We start from the raw sequence: 26,724 nt of genomic DNA on the forward strand, positions 1-26,724 counted from the left end.
GTTTAGTAGGCACCTACCTGTGCCCCAAAGATTGTTAAGTGCATGATATATATTCTTATGATTAAAATTCCAATTTTACAAACAAAAACCCTGAAATATAGTGATGTTAAATAATATGTACAAAGTTACAAAGCTATTGGTAATCAAACAGGGATTCTGTGTAGCTCTAAGTCTCCTTGGGGCTCACCTCCTTCCCCTACCCACCTGCTCTTTAGAGGGAAGGGTAATATAAAATCTCCTTCTCTATCTTGAGCTCTCCTTGAGGATCAGCACCACATCTTTTGTTGAATTCATGTATCGAAGACTGTGCTAAGAACGTGGCATATGCACAAAGGTGACAGGCAAGCAAGAGAGACACAGATTCTCTGCCCGCTGGGCTTGTAGCCTGATGGCAAACATGAATGATTACAACACATCGTAATGGGACTATGATGGGAAAAGGTCAGAGCACTGTGGGAGAGCACAGGGAGGCCACCTACCCAGACTCGGAAATCAAGGAAGACTTTCAAGGAACATGATGCACAAGCTGAAGCTAGAAGATAGGTAAGACATTATCTACATGAGATGATGAAGTGCCCAAGGAAACAGCAAACACAAAGGCCAAGTGCTAAAAACAAGGAGACAAAGAAAGTTGGGTGTGTATGTGTGTACCTGTGCATCTGCGCATTGGTCAACGAGTCAGAGCTAGGGCCAGAGCATGGACAAAGAATCTTTTTGGCTATATCTTAACATTTGAACTTCACCCTCCAAACTATTAAGGTCCTTCAAATGGAGGAGAATGACATCATCGGATGCGCATTTTTGAAATATCACTGTGGTAGCGGTGTAAATGAGAGACTGGAGGGGGCAGGACAGTAGGAGAGTTGGAAAATTCCAGTTTGGGAATAATTATGGCTATCCAGAAAGCCACCACTGGTAAGTACAGAAAGGAGTGGATTCAAGAACTCTAAAGCAGGCAGGCCTCTTTCTTATGTCTACTAAGTTCTTCTAGCTTGAAGGATGAGAACTTGATCTTTATTTTTCTTCAGGGCTCTCCAAGGAAAAGAGAGCAGAAATAGAACACAGTACTGCATTGCTAAATAATGATCCAGGAAGAAAGTCAGAGTGACATGCTTCCCTGAACCGCACAGAAAATGCTCATCCTTGGATTTCAATATGCACTTGTATCTGACACAGATGTACTTGTCTCAACAGTAACTTGTGTTTGCTTGCCCATTGGATCCAAACCATATTTTTAAAATAAATACAACAGCAGTATTAAAAACCTCAACACTTTCCAGTCCAGTTTAGTAACGTACAGGCTTCCCTTACTTTATACAAGTCTAATATATTCTCGTAATCGCCCAGATTTAAGAGAAAGTAAAACATAAGGAGAATGAGCTTTGTTCCACTACATCTCTGAAATTTGAGGTCCCTTATCATTTTAACTGATGGAGAAATTATCATTAGGATCTCTTCCACAAATAGCAAAAGAAAGATGAGTTTGTTTCTTCCCAAATCTCTGAGACCTGCTGTTGCCTTTCCCAACTGGAATGGTTAGGATGGAAGAAAGACTTCTTCAAAAGTATAAGTGGAAATGATTGGCCCAAATTAGCTAATGAGAGTTCACTGAGGACAAGCAGTAGAAATCAAGCTGGACTAACTTTGATTTTACAGACTTGAAAATAAGTGACTGGAGGAGAACGGAAGAGAAGAAGAAACTATTTGTAGAAAGTTTTAAGAAAATTCAAAATTTTATGATAAACTAACGGCAGTAATGCTGTAATTGACATTTTGGTTGCCTCCCCAATATTTCATTCTATCCCCTAGAACATGCAGTTTCAGAGTAACTGACCTTGCTGTCAGTTCCAGGGGTAATTTCTCATTGACATTAACAAGTCAATATTATTCTATACCCTTGCCAAATTATTGTTCCAAGAAGGACATGTACCTAAGACCATGGCTACCCAACCAGAGCTCAGCACAAACTCTTATTTGTTAGATGGGACATGCACGCCATCTCGCCCTCTCTGGACATGGACTAAGAAACAGGCAGTCACCCTGCAACCACCAAGGGAAGGGGAACTAGACTAATCATGTGGTAGTTAGAGCAGACAGATAGGTCTCTGCTGACCCTCTGGATTAAGCCGACCCTGAAAGCCACTCTACAAATAAACTTGCCACTTACCTAACCCAACATCTTTCTTCATTACTTAAACCATTTTGAATTAGACACCCTATATTTGGAAAGTGAATAGACCTGAGAAAACCTTGTGGTTGAATGGCTGAACCTCTTTAGGGTCTAGAGAGAAATCACCAATGCTAAGTGGTCACTTAGACCAAAGCATGGTCACCCCATATGATCTTCCTTCTGCCTAGGAAGCCCTGAGCCATGGAGGCCAGGCGCTAATAGCAGAGAAGGCTGCTATTAGCTGAGCTGGTGACCACATAGATCTCCCCTGGTCCAGAATAAATGCCCTCGGTGTCCTGCAATGATAACACCGATAAACCACTACCCCTTCTCCTTGCCCATTTATGAGATTTTTATTGGAAAGCAGAGTAAAAAAGTCAGGCAAAGCCCAAACCATTCATTCATTCAACAACTATTTATGAAGGTCTCATTACATCCCAAGCACTAACAAGTCAGAACATGACAATGGTTATCAAGAATGACATGCTTCCTGTGTCCACAGAATCTATATAGTCTAGTCTACCGCCAGATATAGCAAAAGTAATTGCAATTGTGTTTTAAAAACCTCAGAAAAGATATAATGTAAAGGAGATAGCTAACACAACCCAGGGGGCAAGGCAGGACTCATTTAGAACATCACATTCGATGACATAGGGCTTAACCAGAACAGAGGTAGGAATGGAATGTTTCGGGCAGAGGAAACGTGATGTGAGGAAGACCAAGGCGTACAGACAGTCATGGCTGGTATGGCAATAGCAGAAGGTGGTGCGACAGGGAAACTGAAGAGACCTGAGGCTGGAGAGGTAGGCAAGGATGCAATGGTACAGGCCCTCCAAAGGCTGCTCAAAGAGTGTAATTTTCCCCAAGTATAATAGGAAGCCACCAAAGAATTTCGAACGGTAGAGTGACATGATCAGATTTGCGTTTTTAAAGAACCATACTGATTTCAGAGTGGAGAGTAGACTGAAGAGGGCAAGAGAAGTCTAGGTGAGAGTTGACACTGGCCTGGACTGGGACACAGCCACGGAGAGAGAAGCAGACAGATGGGAGACACACTGGGAAGTGCTATCGATGGGGCGCGGAGGCTGACCGAACATGGAGATGAGGGAGGATGCCATACGCAGAGGCCTTGAGCTTCTTCGCTCACCTGAGCATGCATGGGAAGATCAATCCAGGGTCAGCAGGCTTTCCCCTGTCATTCTCACCCACCCATCTAACTTTAACTATTTCCCATATTATTTCGCAATAGATTTTCATAGATATGGAAGAAACTGGAGAAGAATTTTACAAATGACAAATGATCAGAAATGAAGTATGATATGCTTTCTTTTTCTTGTCAAAGGGCAAGTACAAAGGGGAATCATATACCTGCTTCAGGTGTGCATTTAAGCCTTCATGCGTGGCCTTCAGTAGTGCCCTCACTGTGAAACTATCAGGATCTTCTTTGTCTCGAATTTGAGATTCTTTTAACAATGACTCCAGTTTTTTCCTTATGAAGGATTCCACCTGATGCTCAGTGGTTCCGTTATTCTGCAAAGAATTAAGCAGTGGAAATGACTTCCCCTAAGAAACACAGAATCAATTAGAACACACCCCTCATTCAAGCCAACACTGCTTTTATAATTTAATTCTTTCTCAATTAATAAGTCGATAAGTCAAGCTCATTGTACCATTTTGGTTCTTCCCACCCACACACACCAATCCCATTAAGTAATGATTACTATGACTGCATTCAATCCTCAAAACCTTATAAAGTCTTACTGCCATTTCCACTTCAGAGATGCAGAATCTGATGCTTAGAGAAATTAAATAAGTTGTTCAAAGTTACAAAGCTAGCAAGTAATTGACGCAGAATTGATGCAGAATTCATACTCAGGGCTCCTAAGCCCGTCTCACTATGCTACTTTATGCTTTTAATAGAGGGAAGGCAAGAAAGAGTTTTAGGAGATGAAGTTTCATATACCTATATAGGTAAATTTGAGAAAAATTGTGCTGTTTAAAACACATCACTTTCTTCACTGAGTAGAACATTACATTATGGAAATCTCTGCATGGAAATTAAGACTTAAACAATGAAGGAAAGAGGGCTTTCCTGTCATCCATAGTTCTAACAAAGGTTTTACACTAGTAGAGCATGTTCTATACTCAGAAATTAGTTTTCCTGGTGCAGAAGTTCACAGAGGAGGGAGGTGGCAGGCAAAGCTGGAAACATACTTTGGGACCAGGTGGTGAAAGCACTTGAAAGCAAGAGGTGCGGAACTACTGAGAATCACTGGGTAGACAAGTGCCTGAATACTATTTTAGAAATATTAACAGGGCAGCATGTGCAGAAAGAGGAAAGGTATCTATAGATGAAAAGCCAGACACGATGATTTCTCCTACAAGCACTAAGAGCCTAGGCCAATGTGCTGGTGAGGGACTTAATAAAGGAGAGAGAGTTTGAGAGCAAAATTCATTTTGCACAAAAGAAACATGTATAGAGCTGCTATTATACCAGGTGAGAAACATTAATAAGGCACAACTCCATTGTCACAGAATCCTCATTGCCATGGCAACAGCCACATCAAAGGATAATTATAAGCAGGGGCAAGTAGAGTGACAGATGTAAGAGACAGCATGGGCACATGGAAGGAGGCAGCCTTCCCAGACTTGGGCATAGAGGAGAGACTTCCAGGAACAAAAGACACCTGAGCTGAGCCATAAAAGATGAGTGTATTAGTTTCCTGTGGCTGCTATAACAAACTACTATGAACCGGGTCACTTAAAACAACAGAAATTTATTCTCTTACAGTTCTAAAGGCCAGGGTATGAAATCAAGGTGTTAGCAGGGCTATACTCCCTCCCGAAGGCCCTAGGGAAAGATCCTTCCTTGCTTCCTTCAGTTTTGGGGGCTCTAAGCATTTCTTGGTTTGTGGCAGAATAACTCCAGTCTCCGCCTCTGTCTTCACACAGTCTTCTCCTGTGTGTCCCACCCTTCTGTCTGTATCTTTTCCCCTTCTTATGAGAACACTTGTCACTGGATTTTTAAGGCCTACCCAGTCAATCCAGGTGATCTCATCTTGAGATACTTTGCAACATCTGCAAAGACCCTTTTCCAAATAAAGTCACATTCACAGATACCAGAGGGTAGAACTTGGACAATTTTTTTTTTTGACAAATCTTTTGGTGCCAATAAATCATCCTACAACAATGAATAAGAAGTGATAATCTGGCAAAGAGTACAGTTATAGCATTCTAACATGAGTAAAGTATCAAGGAGAACTAGTAACCACATGGACAAGGGGAAAAGAGCACAGAGAAATATAGAAAAAGCAACTAAGACTACATTGGGCTAAGGCTCACAAAGCACTGGCATGTAATGATGCTTCCTTTGAGCTGCCCCAAATCCTTTAAGGTAGCACTAGGATTAGAGACTCATATTGTACTCAAAATGATACAGAGGCAGAAAGATTCAACAACTCATCCAAACATGTATGACTATGAAGTGGCCGAATTGGGACTTGAGCTGAAGACTTTCAATACAAAATTCTACGTCTATTTCACCATGCAATGCTGCAGCCATCTCTTTTACACTGTTATAGAAAAAGGATTAATTCTTAGGTCAAGTTAATCATGAGCAGGCTCATATGTTAAACAATCATTACTCCTATATGACACCTGGGAACTACACGCCCACGATCCTTCTGGGGAAAATAACAAATTTCACTTAAAGTCAAACGGGAATCCAAGAAAAGAATTCCAGTTCTCAAACTCCCAATGCACTTGATCAAATGACCCAGAGCATGGCAGGGAAGCACATTTGTTGGGAGGACAAAAAGGAAAAAAAAAACATGTAGGAGCACCTGGTGTGCCCAGGTCACACAGAATGCCCCAGATACACATCAGTTTCTGTCCCTGGCTCAGGGTGCATAGAGTGAGAGACAGTGAGGAGACGAACTGTGGCCATTATGCCCAAACACTTTCAATGTCGGCACAGCAAGACAAAAATACAAAGCCAGGCCGGCTGGTGCTGGTGAAATAAGGAATGCTTAATACAAAGGCTACAATTATTCACTTCACAGCCTCTAAACACTAGGAATTGTTGCTGAAGGAATGATATTTCTGCCTGTTGATCTTTTTCTTCTTTGTGATTTACAGCACAGGAAAATTAGCAGCCATGGGGAAACAGATAAATGAATGGCTTAAGTTCCATTAATATATTATCATTTGGTCCTGGAACCCAATAGCACTAGAGAAAGAAAGCTGAAACAGACAGTCGACCTTACAACCTGTCAGCCACCATGCAGCTGAATCAGGGACCACAGCTGAAAGCCTTATGCACCTTGCTCTTTTGTTCTCTGAGCCAGTGGGAGAGGATGTTGCAGAGGGGTTGAGGGTGGGAGCAGGGCATCTCTTTAATATGATCAGGAGTAGTTTCCACCAGAGAAGTAAGCACCGTTTCTAATTCCCTTCTCTGAGAGGCACATATGATCTAGGAATGTCTACTACACATGAATAAGTCGAACACACAAATACATTCTTGTTATGTCTCCAGCGTAAAATGAAAGGATCATTGGGAAAGCGAAGGGCTGCCCAGAATCATGGCCACCACTCCAGGCTGGGAAGCAGCAGGAAAGGGGAGGTATTGGGGTGGAGAGGTGGACCTGTAAATGGGGACCCTCTCAGACAGTGGAATCACTGTGCTGCACATTGGAATCATCAGAGGAGTGTTCCAAAAATCCCAGGCCACACCCGGGCCATTTATGTGTAACTATCTGGGCTGGGATTGGGCACTGGGAGTTTTGAAAGCTCCTCTGTCATTCCATCGTGCTGCCAAAGCTGAGGATCTTTGCTTTAAGCAAACAAATAATCAAACAGACGAACGCTGGAATATCTCATCATCCCCCAAACGTCTTTTTTCTCTCCAGGTGAGAGGCAGGAAGGATAATATATTAGCTCTACTTCGTGAGTGCATTAGAGCTTTCCAATCCATAACCTGAAGGTCTTGGGCTGAAGATCAGCTGCTACTCAGCCATTTACTCCCATCATCTCCTATCTCCTGCCTGATCCTTTAGCTCCCTTAAAACACCTTTCTCTGTTCCGGGACCAGCTCAGGAGTTTTATTAGCGATAATCATGCTGCCATGGCTATTCTCATTACTGATGATATCTAACATTTACTGAGCACAAGCCACATACCAGGCATTGTTCTGAGTTCTTTACAAGGTATGAACTTACATAGACCTCATGACAAAACTTTTTTTTTACGTTTAATAATAATTATTTTTAAGTTAAATAATTATTTCATTCCCTTAGTACATAAAGAGTCAAATTTATGTAACCAAGCAGAGGATAAGAGTGATTTGTGTTTCCTACTGGGAGAAATCACTTATTCTTATAATAGAGTTTATTGATTTGGTTGGTTCTCAGTAAGAATCAGACAAAATTTAGAATCCTTATCTTTTCTATTTGTCTCAAAATGCTTTCAAAAAGCAACAGCTCTTTTAATTAAATAGTAGTGATCCTCAGGAAGCTTAGGAGGGAATTGTGCACTTAAGGATCCTCAAGATTTTATTGCTTGTCACACAATATACTCGTGCAATGTCATGGGAGAGCCCTAGGATTGAAGATCTGTTCCTTCTCTAGGTCAGCTGTCAACTTCAGCCAGGAGAAAACAATTCTAACACAGTTCAAAACCAACTGGGGATGGCCTTTTCTCAGGAGAGTGAATGCAACTTATGAAGGTGGCAGGCAGAGAAAGAACCTCAGTAACATTTTGAAGTGTTAGTATAATGTCCATTTGGAAAAAAGAGGATAAAGAAACTCAAGTTGAAGTCATCAATGTCACACAGTCAGGAAGTGGCAAAGCCAGCTATGAACCCAAGCAGTCCAGCTCCAGAGAGCCTGTGTGTTTGACAACTGCTACACCTCTCTCTGACCCATTCTCGGTATTCCAGCCTACCCTGAGCTCTCTTTCCTCTGAATTCACATTCTACCTACTTACTTAATACCATATCGTATAACAGTTTAAATTTGTAACTCATTATTTGCTTCCAGTGTAATTGTGTCCCAATAGCTAGATCTCCCCAAAAGACACAAAAGACACAATTAATTACCTCTGCAATTAAGCACGGCCCATATATTTTTCCCTAATCTGAATTAATCACATTGACTGGGAAGATTTATGGTAGTTCTAGTGATCTTCTAGAAAGCTTCATGTGATCCTACTTGTGTAACAAGAAATGAGTTTTTTTTAACAACAACAAAAAATCAAGATTTACTTAATTAAATCAAACTCTAATAAATGATAGAGTATAGCGGTTAACTCTAGAAAGTTCATGTAGCCATGATCTTGAACAAGTCATTTCATTCCTCAAACCCTATTTTCCTAATCTGCAAAATATTAGAAGCAATGATTCCTACCCCATCCCCATGGTTATGGGAATAAAATGAAATATTGTAAGTAAAGTCCTTAGCACACTGCTGGTGCTTAGTAAGAGTTCAATAAATGTTAGGTATTCTAAAACTGGTTTTAGCCAAGGTATAAAAATGACAGTAAAATGTCAGAAAAGTAGCAAAAGGTAATGTAAATGTGTTGTTAGGTGATTTCATCATTGTTTGGGCATCAGAGAGCGTATTCACACAAGCCTAGATGGCATAGCCTACCACACGCCTAGGCTACACGGTATATACCTACTGCTCCTAGGCTACAAGTCTGTCCAGCATGTTACTGTGCCAAACAACATAATTAAATCAAGCGCAAGAGAAAACGAGGTAATCAAGAGACCTGGTAAACAGGACATGTATGAGGCTGCTGCCAGCATAACATGGCATACTGTTCGAAAGCAAATTTCTTTTCATAAGTATAAAGTGTACACTCTAAAATAATAATAAGAAGTATAGTACATACATAAACCAGTAACAGTCATTTATTACCATGAGCGTGTGCTGTAGGTGATGGTATGTGTATAAGACTGTCAGCAAAGTAGGTTTGTTTATACCATCATCACCACGAACGCATAAGTAATGCTTTTTGCTGTGACCTTATCATGGCTACAACGTCACTAGGTGACAGGGAGTTTTCAGCTCCATTATAATCTTATGGAACCACCTTTGTATATGTGGTCCATGGTCGACAGAAATATTGCTCTGCAGTGTGTGACTATAATACATACACCATGTTAGATCTTAAATTAACTCTTTGGCAGAACGGCAGGAGTGTATCAGGTACTAGAAACTACTGGAATCTTCCAGGAATCATACAGGTCACCTGGTTGCCAGGATGCAACAGAACATCTATTATGTGGGCATTGACTCTCCGAGCGAGCACTTTCAGAAGCGAGGCCTCACAACCTCATGAGGTGACTCATCCCTTCTGTGAGTGCTGACAACTCATACACCAACAAGGTCCATAACCTTTCTCAAAATGATTCAAATCATAAAACAAATCACAGGAGAAAAGATGAATTTATAGCTAAGAGAATGAGAAGAGAGGAAAACAATAAATGTTTAGTGTGAGATAGACACACAGATTAAATAATGGTTTGGGGATACTAGTATAATAAAAAAAGTTGTTACATGTTCCTAGATTAGGGCTCATTTAAACCTTGTTGGAAAGCTTATGAGATGGGCTACATGTAGGAGAGAGACAGCTTATATTTTGCCTATGAGTCTGGGTAAATAAATTCAGAGAGCTCAAGAAAAAAGATACTGATATTACTCAGGAGAAGAGGAAAAAAAGTCAATGAAGTTGAAATATGGGGGTGGAAAGTCTGGAAGACACACTGACATTAGAAGACCCCATAAAAATGAATAATTCTAAGTTGGCCTCATGGAATCAAACCTGTTAGAGAACTGTACTGTGGTTGAAAGGAAATTGGCCCCTGTGTCTTTGAGCTGGATGATTCTTGGGTCACTGAACACACAAGTTTTAAACCCTGTGGCTTATACATCATGAGCCAGATTTTCTCTGTGGCTGAAGCCACGAAATAGTATGAAGCAGAAGCTTAAAGGATTTAATTAACTCAACAGAAAGCATTTATTACACGAGCAAAACATTTTCAGTGTGGTTTGAATCCCTTAGTTAGAAATAGCAGCAGACCAGGAGGAGTAAGAAGACCTGTGAGACGCTCTTGCCTCCCGCTCTGCTTCCAACACCAGGGTGGTGCTGCACAGTGAGCCACAAATCCTGCTTCTGACCTTGGCTTTCGCCGTTCCCTGCACCTGCAACATTCTTCCCCAGATATCGGCATGGCTCATTCTTCACTTCTTTCAGGTGTTTGCTCACATGTTACGTTCTCTGTGAGACATTTCCTGGTTAACCCACCTAAAACTTTTGGTTTATAAAAATCTGGTTTATAAAATAAACAGACCCTTCACATACACACACTTTCTATACTTCTTCCCTTTTTTCTTTTCCTTTAGCACTTACCACTGCCTAGTACCCTATAGATGTTACTTATTTGTTTCATTTCTTATCTATCCTCCCCTTCTCCCATTAATGTATAAACTCTATGAAGGCAAAAATTTTTGTCTGTGTTGTATCCCCCAACACCTACAAAATGATGGCCACATCTACAATAGGAGACTCTGAAAAAAAATTGGTTGAATGTGCAATGAATTATAAGCCTCATGCAAGTTAGTATTCCAGTGTTCATGAGCGCTAAGCTAAAATCTTTATTTATTGCAATAAGTCAGATATAAATCTAACCACGTTCTGTTGAGTTAAAACTGAGGTTAATAACTTTCTCTAAGGTAATTATTGGTTTCTCATAAGCAATTCACAGTACATCCTCTTTTGCAGAAATATGATCAAGCATTTGGTTTAATTTACATTTGCCACTCAGGTAATGCAGTTGAGCCTGTTGCTGATAATAGGACTATACATTGATTGATTATAGGATAACATTTTGGCTTTCTAAATACAGCATTTCCTTTTCTTAGAAGAGTTCAAAAATAGAGAAAAAAGATTTGAAAAGGTGGAGTGAAAACTTTATAGAATTCCACTAGAATGTTGGTATCTTTATGTATTTTTTTCTCTTAAAGTCTAATAAAAAGATACCTGTAAAATTTCACAAATTAGGGAGCTCCCCACTTTCACTTAGGCCCAAATCAAAGAATTCAAAAAAAAATATTATGACTATCTTTATGGAATCATGTTGAAACACCTGTAAGGGTTCCTAGAAACCAGGTAAGAGAGAGGGGAGAGGAACTAAGTTGGATATTTTCACAGGTGAAGTTACTATAAAACTATAGCATTGTTATAGTTTTACAAATCAAAACTATAGATTTGTTTCTATAAAACTATAGCTAATTCTATTTTATAATTATAGATATTTACCTTAGAAAGTCAGAAAGTTCACTGACATTAGAGGAAAAAATATATAAGTGGGTGGATTTAGAAACCAGACAACATGGGTTTTACTCAGAACAATAAATAATTACATTGTGGCAGTAGTTAAATTTCCACCACTCATTTTCACTAAAAACAGCATTCCTTAACCATGTAACTTAATTGAACTTGTCTGTTCTTTGTTTTTAAATGATAGACTACTTTGAGGCTAGCAACCAAGAGATCTGGGAAACAAGATGCAAACGTAATGAAAAGCAGAGACAAAAATGTGGTTTATAAAATAAATCTAAAAAAAATTTGAGCTAAATTACCCATAATCATGTCATTAAATACAAAAATAGAAAATATCTGAAAGAGCAAAAAGGATACTATTTAAAGTATTAACTATATTTTCACTTCCATAAATCTATTTAGATTAATTTTCTATAACGATACCCTATTAGTGGCAGTTAATTGAGCTAAGATAAACTGTGAAAAGATCAAAGATTAATACAGATGGCAATTTTTCCTTTTCACTCCAAGCTAAATTTTCTCTACTTCATCCCCCTTAAAGTGCATTCAAGCCAAGAAAGAAGTGTCTACTGAGACTTCAGCTGTCATTAAGTTCTTGCCCCCTTTGAAAAGGATGCTGTTCCCTTTAGTACCTATAAGAAGGCAGCAGACTTACTATTATCTAGAAGAGAACAGACTGTTTTTAACAACGTATTAATTGAATTAAGGGCAATGATGTAAATTAGAAGAATTGATACTAAATTTCTTTGTTTTTTAGAGGGCAGAATAATAGTCCAGATATCTAAGGAATACCACCTTTTTGAAGAAACGAAATTGTAAACCCTATAACAAACTAACATGAGCAAATGCTATTCTCAGGTTGTCATGTGATCCTAGCAATCACACGAGTTCTAGAAAGTGGTGGTGGACAGTGTCTCTTTACGCCTTACATTCCCTCAGTTTGCATTTCCCTTGGATTACCTGTCTAAATGGTGCTCTTCTATAGAGGCTATGACAGGGATCTGATGTGAGACAGGGGTCTGAAACATCATGCAGGTAACAAACTATTCTAAAGCCATTTTATTAAAATGTTGCTAATTAAAGAGTAAGCTAATAGTCCCATGTCTGAAAGAGCCTGGAAATCCTCTAGTCCAAAATACATTTTCTTAAGGCGGAGATGGGCATCCTAGTGAAGCAGACAGTGAAATTTCCAACTGCAATTTGAGTTTTGCCCAAGTTGTATTAGGATGGAGATTTGTCCCTGGAGATAGGGTCAGATGGGTTCATTACTAACATTCCTTTCAACTCAGATACAAGAATCCTTAACTCATTCACCCAAAAAATATTTGGGTATCTGTGGAACAGCACACTAAGTAATTTTCAACAGATATCTTTTTTATATTTTAGCCACTGTATTTATGAGGATTCCAACAATGGCAATTTTGGCTGGAGCACACTGAGGGTAAAAATTATGGCCAAGCCTATAACTTACATAATGGAGCTTGAATTTGCACTCGTCTTCAATTTCATCTGCACTGTCTTCATCAGAAACTTCCCCTTCCTCTGCATCATCTCCAAGGTGATAAGGCAGCTTCTTACCCTGACATGGAAGAAAACACTCAATTTAAAAAAGAAAATAAATTCATAATAGCCAAAAGTTGGAAGCAACCCAACTGTCCACCAAGAGATGAATAAATAAAATGTAGTACACGTATACGATGGCATATTGTTCAGCCATAAAAAGAAAATTATGGCACATGCTACAGTATGCATGAACTTTGAGGACATCATGCTAAGTAAAATAACCTAGCCAAAAAATGACAAGTACAGTATGACTCTATCTATATGAGGTACCCAGAGTAGTCAAATTCACAAAGACGGAAAGTAGAATAGCAATCACCAGGGCTGTGGGGAAGGGAGGATGGGGAGTTGAGCAATGGGTATGGACTTTGTTTTGGCAAGATGAAAGAATTCTGGGGACTGGTTACATGGCAATGTGAACGTAGTTAACACTGATGAAATGAACACTTAAAATAGTTAAAATGGTATGGAAATTTGTTATTTGTATCTTACCACAACTAAAAATAATTTTTCAAATGTGAAAAATAAAAATGTGTTATCCCTTAGCCAATCATTACTTCAGACTGACTAGAAAGCAGATAGTTCAAATTACGGGCAAAACAAGGGAGAAGAGACTTTCAAGAAAAAGCTGTTTTACTACTGTCAATTAAATATAATTAATTAGGGATGCAATAGTTGTGAACGAAAACCAGGCTTCTTTTCGAGACTCTATGACTCAACAGAACAAGCATCACCCAACCCCAGGCCCTTAAGAGCAACACGTTGTCCTGAGCAGGTACAGGTGCCCTTACCACGTACATGCAATGTCCATCTGCATGTACAAGCCCCTCTTTCACAGACAGTACAATGAGACTTCTGCCCAGTGGGAGCATGCCCCTCACAACTACTCACTTCAGGAGTCAGGAGCTTTTCGACAAGAGAAACTTCTTATAATAAAAAGGCAAGAAACTCAAGTTATAGAATTATACACATGACATAACCTCTGTGATGTATGAAAACTCAGAGAAAAACTCTGGCATGAAATGTGGCCAATTATTAAGAGCAGGTATTGCTAGGTGACAGTATTATGATAGTTATTTTCTCCTTTCCTACACTTCTCAATTTATATTCAGAAAAGTAAAAGTAAATAAAAAGCAGTAGCAGAAGGCAAAGCCCAGGGGTCTAAGAAGGGCTTCTAGGGTAGCTAACCACCTGTATCAGCAAGGTGTGTTATTTGCTAGCAGAAAGGAATAATAGTAAATTTAATGGCTCCCAGAATCTCCTAGGGAAGGCTAGGGGTGGAGTGAGAACCAGGTGCTGAAGCTAAGTGGCCAAGGACACTGTGGTAGGCAGCCTCTAAAATACCCTCAGTGGTTTCTGCTTCTTGGTATTTACGCCCTTCTCTAATTTCTCCCCTTTGAGTGTTGCCTGAACCTAGGGACCCACGTCTAACAAATGAAATACAGCAAAAGTGGTAGGGTACCACTTCTGAGATTTGACCACAAAAAGACCGTGGCCTCCTTCTTGCTTGCCACACCTCCCCCCAAACCCCTTCCTCTCTTAGAGAACTCTCTTTTTTCCCTCACTCTCTCACTCAGATATTGCGAGCTGTGCAATGGAGAAGCCCACACTGCAGTAACTGAGAAAGGGCTCTGACCAATAGCCTGTAAGGAATGGAAACCTGCCAACAACCACTAAAGTGGAAGTGGAAACCTGCCAACAACCACTAAAGTGGAAGTGGAAACCTGCCAACAACCACTAAAGTGGAAGTGGATCCTCACCCAGGCCAGCCTTCAGATGATGGCAGCCCTGCCTGACACCTCAACTGCAGCCTTGTGGGAGACCCAGCTAAGCCACACCCAGATTCCTGACCTACGGAAACCGTGAGGCAATAAATGTTGCTTGAAGATGATAAATTTAGGAGTAATTTGTCACACAGCTACAGATAACTAGTATGATCACCAAACAAAATCACAGGGCAGAAGTAAAACACTGACGACACCATTTCCAGCGCGGCTAAGCACAGGCCTCATGGCTCTCAAGTTCATTATCCACACATCAGACACCAGGAACAGCTGCCAGACATGCTGCCCTTGGGCCCTAAACGTAGCTGCCACCTCTTCCACCACCCTTCGCTGGGATGGATTCTGCTTGGTCCTACCACTACACCATGCACTCACACCCTCGCTCTAAGAGAGGCTGCAAAAGCAAATGTCTAGCATTTTTGGCATCTCTACGGGGATTTCTAAAAACACAGGGATGGGGGAATTCTTTACACATGGAACGATGTTCATATGTATGAGCAGACAAAAATAATGATAAATTTAAGTACCATCCCAAACTACAATCTGGAGTGATCTTTTCTTAACTCAAATTCCAGTGACTCCTAGTACTCCTGCTCTCCACACCATTATTGGCCCCTCTTCAGCACTGTGGAGCTCCCCGCCCGCCCCCGCCCACTTCCTCCCTCTGCAGGCCCACCAGCTCGGTCAGGTTTGCAGAGAAGTCTCCCTCCCCGTCTTCCTGTACCTCAGGTCCTCAGCACAGAGATAGTTGCGAGCTGTTTAAATCATTTATGTAATGGAAATAAAACCTGCACTAAGAATCCAAACTCTTGGGGTTTGGACACGAACATTTTCTTGCAAGAGACATTTACATGATTAAAACAGTGAAATTTAATTTGCCTTTGTACTAGTATATTGCTTATTCGTATGGGTTATTAGCACAGTGGAAACTACATTTTTTTTCTTCCTCGTCCACAAGGATCAATATAGACATAGGTATATAAATTGTACATACATATATATGATTCTAAGTAAATATGGCATTTCTTCATTTCCTCCTGTGTATCATTAATAACAAGGTAGCTCAGAACTAAGGCATTTGTTATTATATATTGTCTCATTCATAGAGAAGACTCCTATGAAATGAATTTATTTTTCTTTATTGTAGGAGCATTGGTAGGTTAGCTTGATCCTATAGCAGCACCAGAAATAAGGTACTCAACTAAGTGGTGACCAGAAAGATTCAAGCACTAATAGATACTAAGATTTATCAACTTCTTTTTATTTATTTATAACAAACTGTTTATTCAAAGTCAGCTTTGTTTTGGGCACAACGGCAGACACCAAGATGCATCTGTACACGAGACATTTTAAATGTAGTGATAGCACTTTCCTCTTTTGAAATAGCATCCAAGCCAATGTATTTTTTAAACGTTCAGCAGAATCAAACTAACAAACATGAGAACTAGTATCACCAAGTATGGAATAAGAGTCTCCAAGTGATACAAATGGTTCTGCTGCCACAGGACAAAAAGGAAAGTGTACCATTATGAGCAAGTAATACTGAGCAGGTAGGGCACTGGCACTGAGCTTTGTGTCCCCTTTATCCAAGTGTGGCAGTGGGTGAGGGAGTAAAGAGAGAGAGAGCTGCCTTAGAGCATCCGCAAGGTGCCCTCATTCTCAGTCCTTACATCTAATTAAAAGTCACAAGGGCCATGTTTTCTGCCAAGTTTTTCCACATTCCTTGTTCTCAAAATATACTTTACCCAGGCAGATAGGAAGTAGAGCAATACAACAAAACACTGTTTCATGATCCTTCTTATCGACAGTGTTGTTACTCTTAAGGAAAATTACAGAATAAACAAGGTAGAATCTTAAGTAATCAAGAGTTTAACCATGGTCCAGTGTAGACCCAGGTGGCTTCTAAGGGTCCCTTTTTGATCTGCATACTATTTCATGCAAGAGTTACACTCAAGAAATAGGTTAATTCATTCATGGTATACGAACACATCAATAGAAACTGGAACCATAGCGACCTCTCAGCTTCATGCTATGTGGCCCCATACATAGCTTCCTGCTTCCTGTGAAAGCAGGAACTTTCGACCAGATAGTTAAGGGCTCTTTCAACAGTCTATGGAAAATTGTAAGTGTGTTATTTTTGTCCAAAAGCAACTTTTTGCTTACTTTTTAGGATATTATACACACACACATATACATATATATCGATGTCTATGTCTGTATCTGTCTATATCTATAAACCTATATCTATAAATATCTACATCTATCCATCTATCCATATATACATGTCTCAGAGCTTCTGACTCGTCAGACATGAGACATTCTGTGTCAAATGACCAGAGTCCAGTTATGCAGAAAGGTCTCAATTAGTTCATACTGGTATCTACCTGAAGTTCCACTGTCCAAAATGGAAGAATTTCAATTGAATGGACTTATTCTGCATTTAACCTTCTGACTGCTGACTAAAGATGATTAGGGAAACATGGAAACATTTACAAGGCGAAAAACATCACGGCTTTCTAACCCAGCAATCAGTAATCACGAGAATTTATTTTAGCAAGACTTCAAGAAAATTGTTATCTCTTAATAGCTTTCTAACCCAGCAATCAGTATTGACAAGAGTTTATTTTAGCAAGACTTCAAGAAAATTGTTATCTCTTACATTGTTTGGAGCTTTTATTCAAAATGCTTTCATATGTATAAATGCCCACCAACACCTCTTTGATGGATTGTCTATAATTCTCATTTAACTGTTAGAAAAATTCCAAAAATGAATACATCTTTCCTATTTACTGCCCCTCCCCTTAATGTCTCACTATGATAAACTGCTTCTTTGACTTTTTTGTGCTTCCTATGTTTGTTTGTTTTTTGTACACACCTCTTTTAGGTAAAATATAACCCAGTTTGAATATATTATGCTACTGCTCTTCCTTAGGTTTTTAACTCAAAACAATCCAACTATCCAAGATGCTTTTAGTCCAAACACACAAACACACTGGAATTAAGTAAAATCACAAAGTCAGTTTTCTGAAATCTCAAGAAACTCTTTTTCTGACTCTCCCTTGTATTAATAATATTCATTGCAGGTAGTAAGTTTCCCCCCCCCCCCTCAGAAAATCTGTTTATGAAATGTCATTCTAGTCACCGCCTGCTCCTTTGCACACATGCAAGTCTGGGGCGGGGCGGGGCGGGGGGGGGGGTTACTCCATCTGTGCCTCTGCTCGTCTTTGAAGCGAGCTGTTCTCACTTACATAACCAAGGCTGACCAACCGTGAAGACTTTTTCTTTTTTTTGACAGACACTTACTGGAGCTCAAAATGAGAGAGAAGAATCTGAAAGAAATGCTTTCAGATATGGACACAGGAGCCTTCTCCTCCCCCATACTCCACACTCCTATACATATATTTCTCTTGTATCAACTATGACAGGCTGAAACAGTAAACATTTGGCTTACAGTAGTGACATTTTCACTACATAAAAACAAATCCCAGAATACGTGGTCAGTTAATAACAAGCTTTTTTGAAGTTATGACTATAAATAAATTGTAGCAAGGTACATACACAAATCTAGACAACCCTTCATATAGGGACTCTAATTATTACCCTCCTGATAAACCAGTGTTTAGTCCTTATGGGAGGGAGGGCTTAGTTGGTCATCAATGCCTTTCACTGTGTTCCTTCAGGTAATTACCTTCACTAGGATTTTTCCTTTCAGACTTTGAGGGCTTGGAAGCTGCTTGGTGTCTCCCGTGTCTATAGATGAGAGGTCCAGTTTGTCCCGGAGTATTCCTTTCAGATACTGAGCAATCTTCCTTTGCTGCTGGACACTGCAGTGATTCTCAATAGACAGTATGACTGGGAACCTGTGAGTACAGAAACATATTGTAAAGGTATCGAGTAAAGGAAACTCACAGGGAGTTTCAAAAATCATTCTGTAGTCATTATGTTCTTGCAATCCTAGGAACAGCACTTGTGAGAGTGGTGATGATTAACATGCTTTGAAGTGAAGAAAAATGAGATATGCATTTTAAAAAAGAACAAAAGCAAATAAACAAAAAACCTCTCCTTTGAGCAAATATATTTTGCCAGGCATAATGGCTGAACAACATACCAATTCATGTGGGATGACTTAGTTTGCCATTTTGTATCACAGAAAGAAAAATGGTACACACAATATCTCCTTTAAAGAAAAAATAAAATTTTAAGAGAGATAAAAAGCCTAAAGAACTAAAACTCATAATGTAATTTTGTCTCATTTTTATTCAAAAGTCTAGAAACATCTAAGAGACCACTGAGTATTATTAAATGTAGATATTTACTCAAAAATATATAATCAGTCCCAGCTTGAAAATTACTATTAAGGATCAAATAACATAATGGAATTTTGTGTTTTGTAGCATCTGATGTCAGGCATTTCGAAATCATTTGTATAGAATTATATACTAGTCTTAGGTTTTGTGCAGGGGTTGAGGGGTCAAATGTTCACTCTCCACCCGCACTCAGGTTTCTGAGTAGAGAATGCGAGACCTGGGTAAAGTGCTTCCCAAAGACAGTGCGAGGAGTTCATGGCCAGGGCGGAAAGGGAACCAGGACTAATTACATGACATTACTCCTCTTCTAACTTTGTTTTTCCCCTGGAATGAGAAATTACTTTAAATTCAGGTTTATTTTTTTTTCTAGTTTTCCATCAATCTTCTGAAGTAATAGGCAATATATTTTTTTCCAGAGTTACAAGCCAATATTCAAATGGAGAAAAAAATTATTTCTGGGCTTGTGTAACAAACATAAACTCCACAATATAGGCTGTGACCTCCTGAACTTATTCTATCCTGATTACATAAACTTGACTCCAGAGGTAATATAAGAAGAGATGAACCTTTGTGACTGAAGTTGGTTTGGTTATCTGACTATAATCTGTTTGCTCTTGTGTCCTCACATGGGTTTTATCCACAGTGTCAGAAAAAAAGAAAAACAACAAACTAGCAATCCTTAGTTCTCTTTACAATCATATCGGGAGTTCTAACAGTGAATTTTAAAAGTATTGATCTGTTTACAAAAACTCTATTAGTGTCAAATGTGCTTGATGTAGAGCAGTATTTTACTACAGGGGATGGGGGCAGTTGTGTTGCACATGCCCCTTCGATACACACACAAAGGGACATTTGCCAATGTCTTAAGACATTTTTGGTGGTTACAATATAGGATGCTCCTAACCATCCTACATGCACAAGACAGTTCTCTACAACAGTTATCTGGCCCCAAATGTCAACAGTGTCAAGGTTGAAAAATTCCTGCTGTAGAGATGCAACCAAAGTTCAAGAAAAGAAAAAGATTTAACTTCTAAACAGGAATTCCCCAACCATCACCCCCACCCCCACCCCCGCCAAGGGCCACACAGCAGGATGTGAGCAGCAGGCAAGTGAGCGAAGCTTCATCTGTATTTGCAGCCACTTCCCAGAGCTAGTATCACCGCCTCAGCTCCACCTCAGATCATCGGGCATTAGGTTCTCATAGCTGTTCTAACAACCTTATTAACTGTTATAATTTGAAATGCTTTTTCTCCTAAGGATTCCCAAACTTGCAGTAAGGACTATTGAGTTACCAGAGGCTCCTCAGAGGTACATAGGTAGTAGATCTTCTCAATATTCTATTTCACATATTGGAAAAGAAGGGGAAAAATCACTTCTTCAAGTTGGCTAAGACTAGCAGCAATCAAGGTAGTAAAGATACATCAGAAATCAGTGCTCAAGATTCTTCCAAGTAGAAGACACTTTAAAGTAAACCTGCTATGCAGTGAGTGTCTTTCATTAGAAGAGCATTTTAACCTTCTGATTAATTGAAGAAAAGATCAAAATTAAAACTTTTAAAGGCTACAAGCTTCTATCAAATCAATTTTATGCAGTTGTCATTTTAATTTGCTTTTTTTATTTCAAAAATCATTCTTGAATGTCTGGTATATTCCAGGAATGTGCTAGGCAATAAAAAATAAATAAGACACAACCCCATATTTTCAATGAGTTCTTAGTCTTAAAGACTTAAAAGAAGGCAAGCAACCAACAACTGTAAGGGGTGCTGTATGATATGATAGAAATATGCTCAGGGTGCTAAGAACAGAAAAATAAAAACATTTAAATCAACTGGTGGGATCAGTTAAGTTTGCCAGAGGGACAATGCTTAAGTAGTCTTGTAGGATGAGCAAAATTAGGCAGGTAGAATTATAGAGAAGGGTGTTCTGGGCAGAGAAAATAACATATACAAGGATAGGGAGCTGTGAAAAAACCTGAGATCACTGGGAAATCCAAAAGACAGTTAAGGAAGACAGAAGCCTAAGTTTCTGTGGGGCAATGGAGGAAAAGGGCGCTGGAAGAGAAGGAGCCAGGTCCTGAAGGGCATGAAAGACATGAAGGACTTCGAGACAAGACTTACAACGTCATGCTTATATTTTCATAAAGAGAAATACTGCAGCAGTATGGAGGATGAAACAACGGGAAGGTGAAAACGAAGAGAAGGCAATGGAGTTAAAAGATAATTCAGGAAGTAGAGCTGACACGAATTGGCTATATCTAGAATGACTCCTAGTTTCTGGCTGAAGCTACTGGTAAGACATGCTAGCTCTAATAATAATAATAATAATAATAATAATAATAATAATAATAACAACAACAACAACAACAACAACAAAAAGTAGAGTAAGAGGAGATTCGCCAGAATGAGATGTTGAGTTCAGTTTGGGATATAAACTCCATGATGTTAGGAGTTTTATCTTTTATTCGGTGTTGTGGTTTCCTGCACCTATTACAATACGCTTGGCTTAGAGTAGGCACCATTAAATATCTACATAAATACCTGAATGAACAATGGCATTTGTTGATTTTGAGGTACCTATGGGATTCTCGGATGAATTTTTACTAAGATTTTTTTCTATATACCCACTGAAACTTAGGAGGAAAGATCTGGACATATAATTAGTCAACCAAAATTGTAGACCAAGGGTTGGACAGCAGTGGAGGAGAGAAAGTTCTGACGGAAACTAAAAATAAAAAATAAAAATAAAAAAATAAAACACAAGTATGGGGAAGAAAATAGTCAACGTTATCAAATACCAAGGAGAGGTTAGGTAACATAAGAATGCTAGACACTGGTATTTCTAGGACACCTGGCAAGTCTGGAAACCTGGATATTATTATTTTACTGTATTATAACACAGTACCAATAAGTTACTATGTATAGTAACCTACATTTCTAGACTTTACAGATAATTTGTATCCCTGGAGCTTAGAAATTTTGAGCTCAGTCTTTGTAATACCAGACTTTGAGGCAACGACTGGAGACTGAATAGGGTAAGGAACAAGGGGAGCATCAGGAAGTATGTACATGGAGCCCATATTACTTGTTTATAATGTTTTGTTGGAGAGGGAAAGCCAGGGTGGCAGAAAGGACACAGACTCCGAGGGAGAGCGCGTGCCTCTGCAGCCACGTGACGACGTGCTGGCCTCGCTCAGCTCCCAGGAGCTGCTGCACTTACTCGTTCTTCACAAAGGCATGCTTGTTGATGGTCTCCACGACGTCTCTGAAGAGAATTTTTGAAGTCAGAGTATAACCGTGGTGTACAACTGGCTCTCCATCTGGGCCATCCCAACAGTCAACTGCCAAAAACAGAACAAAGTTTCTGGTGTTTACTAATGTTTCTGCAAACAGCAGGCAAATAGTATTTTATTATTTGAGATTATACATATTATAATCATGACAAAGGTGTCAGGCAGAAATGGGTGTTCTGACATATTTATCAGAATAAGAAATTAAGGATAATAAATACTTTGATTTGGAGTGTGCATAGTCAACAAAGACGTCATATTTCCAAGCAGCTTAGCATTTTACCAAGAACTCTCATTACAATTTGATCTAATCCAATCAAGTGGGCCAAGGATAGTGGTATTTCCTAACAGGTTGTTTTTTTTAATTTCACTTCTTTAGTTTACTAAGGTTTTTTAATACATCGCAGTGACCCTCTCAAATCAATAACAAGGTTTTTCATTACTACTTAAACCCATTATGTTTCCATTAGGTTTATTAATTCTACAGTAGTTATAAAATAACATGAACTTAAGTTCAAATCCTCAGGCCCTGCCAAGATTTATATAAATAAGGACAAATAATTGAATCATTTAAAGTGGTATTTTCCTTATCAATAAAAGGAAAATAATAATAACACCTGTATCATAAGTTTGAGTAATAATTAAGTATATGTAAAGTTGATTATAATACTGCATAGCCCATAGTAACTTGTATTGTTATTGCTAAAATTAATATTTTTATGTATGGAGACAATCTTATTGGCTCCCGGCTCGAGAAAGACATTCACTTCCTCATGACCCTCCCTAACTGAGTTTGCCTTCTCTTGTTTTTGCACCCTGTCATCAGACTAATTCCTCAAACACTGCTAAAACCACATTGTTCCTTTGCTCAAAAGCCTAATCAGTGCTTAACACAGTATTCAACACATAGCATATACTTAGTAGATCTATGCTATGTTTCTTAATAAATATCCTACAGCAGCTCCTGCTTGTTTACCCCCAAGGTCTCTATCTCTGGTGCTAGAGACTGGCTTGCCATTCACTCAGCCCATTTTCTCTTTCACCTTGGCACACAGCTGGGCTACACTGGCCAGGCTTCTCTTGCAGTAGGACATGGCCATCGAAATGTGGGCGGAAATAATGCACCACCCCACGTCTGCTCTATAAGCACTTGCTCTACACAGTCATCCATGCTCTCTCTTCTGCTGTGACTTGAGAAGTCATGTGTTGAAGATAGCTCTGTCACAAGATGGAAAGAAGCCTAGACCCCTAAGTCACTGCTTGAAAGAGTCACCCAATAAGAACGACTATTTTGAATTTCACAGAAGCAATAAATAAACTTCAGTTGTTCTAAGGCAAGAGATTTCAGGTTTGACTCTTAAAACACAAAACAAACAAACAAACAAAATTAGTATTGTTTTAATTAATACCCTAGCTCCTGCCTGACAAGTCAACCTTATTCTCTTCTATACATAAACTCACAGACTTGTTCAGTTAGGCAAGTTTTCTCAAGTACAGTCCTACCTTATGCTTCTTTCATTTAAGCTCAATTAAAATGTCCACTTCCACTCTGTTATCTAAATCCCAATCCAGACTTAGGTGGGCTCCCCCACGGAAACTTGCCAGCACTCATGACATGTCCTTCCTATGGGAGGGGGTCACAAACTCAAATACAAACAAGAGCCTCGCAGGTAACATAACTGAGAGCAGCGGGACAACAGCGAACGTGTGTCTAAATGAAGCAACTACTTCTCACTGTCAATCGATCATTGCCGAGTTGGAATAAGGACTCTGGTGGCCAGATCTGAGAAAAATAAAAAATCTAGATCTCATCGTAGTGAATTTCCCCAATTATTAATTATTGGTAATACATTTATTTTTTAAATTATAATATGGGTCAAACGAATAGTCCTGCAGGCTGGATTTAGCTGATGGAATGTTGATCAAAACTCTGCCTTTTAATTAGAGCCACGCAGTTCAAGACCACACCTATTCTCTATTTTAATAGCATCTTTTCCATACGTGTGTTGTGTGTATTACCCCAGGCAACAGTATCCCCATTTCATTCTAAAACTCTCAAACTGTTCACCATAACCATAATATGATTTGACGGTTATCATTATGTGTCAACTTGGCTGGGCTAGGGTGCCCAGTTTTTTTGGTCGAACATCAGTCTAGATGTTGCTATAAAGATATTTTAAATGTAATTAACATTTAAATCAGTAAGCTTTGGGTAAGTCTCTGGAATATGAGCAGATTATTCTCCATAATACGAGCAGTGGGCCTCACTCAATCAGTTGATGGCCTTAACAGCATATTTTATATATGTAATACATATTTTATATATATATATATATATCTTATACCGATATTGATAGATAGATACATAGATAGAGGATAGTCAGATATATCTCCTATCTGTTCCCTAATATAGTTACCTATATTAATTAATTAAGCATCAGATATTAAAATATCCTTAGGGAATAAAATTAGAGAAGATAATAGGAAAAAGAACTTTCAAAGGTAATACCATAGGAATACTGAAAACAAAGTTTAAGGATAAAGATGCTGTTGGTGTGACCAAAGGTTCTGGGATACTATTATGCAGTGTTGCACCGTCCCTTTGGACCTGCAAATGAGGTCAAATGTATGAAAGACATCTTCTCAGAAGAGAAGCCCCATTGATCCTTTGACATATACTTGTCATTCTTTAATTTGTCTTTGGATATAGGTGTTGCAAGAAGGAACAGATGTTTTAAAATATATAATTTTAACAATTTATCCCCTGAGGAGAAAAGACATAACAGGGTTCCTCATAAATGAACTAATGTTTTCAAAAACAAAAAACAAAACCAAAACAAAAAAACAAACATGACGTAGACAAGGCAATGCCACACCTGACCTGATTATCGTGAACACATAAAAATAGAGCTTAAAACTACATTGGTGATAAAAGAAGGTGCTCCTTTGCTAATGTTTATAATACAGGCAGAATATCCATCAAGGATGGTTCTTCTAATGTTTGCTTTTTAGGTCTGTTAAACGAGGATAACAACACTCCCAAATGGTGCTGACATCCTAGCATATGGCATTCATAGCCATGTTCAAATGTCGGTGGCGGTTCCTTTAAGATCTCATGCTGTCATGGGAATGTTGGCAAGATTGACATCCTCTAATCCGTTCTCATAAACACAAAACAGCCCATTTTTCAGTCAGGTCACATAGCAGAGGCCCCCCAAAACACTCTGACGGAGTCGGTCAGTTCTGAAGGCCAGTCAAGCAGCTAACATGACAGCTTTTCATAATGAAACTTAAAAATGTTCCACCCTGATAGCACTCCCGGTGATAACAGGAAAGGTTGTAAACCGATTATAACAGCAATGCAACATCACTTCTGTAATGAGAGTGAAAATCCCCTGGACAGAACATCCATATTTATTAAGCAACTCAGGCTGAAAAATCATGTAAAAAAAAAAAAAATGTTATCAATTTGATTTTCTGACAAGCCCACTTCACCAAAAAAGACTTATTAGTCTTCCTAAAGACACCATATATATCCTGACCTCGGACATTCCCGAAGCTGAACCAATGAAGATGGAAAACACAACATTATCAAAATAGAAGCTTGAAAGTGGAGAGATTCTTTGGGTCACAATACCGTGAAGAAACTGTCTAGAATCATTACTCTCCACCTTGAAGAGGTATATTTGGCAAAAACTGCTTCAGAAAAATATCTAGGGGACCTGAAATTTTCAATTCATAACCTGCCACATTCTATAAATCACGTTCTTCAAATCCTAGTGCAGGTGTCTAAGAATTAAAACAACTTCATCTAGACCCAAGGTAGATAAAGTACAACTGACTATATATACATCGGTGTCTCTAAGCCCAAGCTTCAAATGTGAACTCGGGTCTTCAAATCACGGAGCTGACAGAAACTGTCATGAGAACACAAAAGATCATGTCATCAAATTCTAAGTCTTCAGGAATATCTAAATATCTGGATGCTAGACCTAATCGTGAGACAAGCAAATTCCTCCTTTTAGAGCCTACCTCCCCTCTGTGCTGAACACTTTGCTTGCTCCAGTTTTCTCTTATACGCCCTGATGTCTGTCATTTGATCCCCCTGAAGGCCAGTCATGTCTTTCAACACCTGCTCCTTTAAAAGCACACAGGCTTTCAGGAAAACAGCAAAGTAGGTAAGTCAGACAACTTGGGTTCAAATCACAGTTTCAAAATGTCCTAGCTATGAGACCTTGAGCCACTTACTCCACTCCAAATTGAGGAGTTTTCTTAA

At 39.1% G+C, this 26,724-nt stretch overlaps 1 protein-coding gene across 5 annotated transcripts in view; it reads right to left on the bottom strand.

Annotated features, from left to right (window-relative positions):
* PLCH1 (phospholipase C eta 1) overlaps nt 1-26,724 on the bottom strand; it is a 200,289-nt gene that overhangs the window by 24,150 nt on the left and 149,415 nt on the right. For 3 of the 5 annotated variants that reach the window (XM_036218660.1, XM_036218659.1, XM_036218658.1), the window contains exons 13-16: nt 22,379-22,499; nt 18,545-18,716; nt 12,984-13,091; nt 3,539-3,700 (exon numbers count right to left, since the gene is read on the bottom strand). In XM_036218660.1, the coding sequence (XP_036074553.1) occupies nt 3,539-3,700; nt 12,984-13,091; nt 18,545-18,716; nt 22,379-22,499 (563 nt within the window). Of the gene's footprint in view, nt 1-3,538; nt 3,734-12,983; nt 13,092-18,544; nt 18,717-22,378; nt 22,500-26,724 lie in introns of all 5 variants that reach the window. The other 2 variants (XM_036218656.1, XM_036218657.1) reach the window with 1 other exon arrangement.

The sequence above is a fragment of the Rousettus aegyptiacus genome, unplaced genomic scaffold, assembly GCF_014176215.1.
Source record: "Rousettus aegyptiacus isolate mRouAeg1 unplaced genomic scaffold, mRouAeg1.p scaffold_m13_p_4, whole genome shotgun sequence".
NCBI classification, from domain to species: domain Eukaryota; kingdom Metazoa; phylum Chordata; class Mammalia; order Chiroptera; family Pteropodidae; genus Rousettus; species Rousettus aegyptiacus.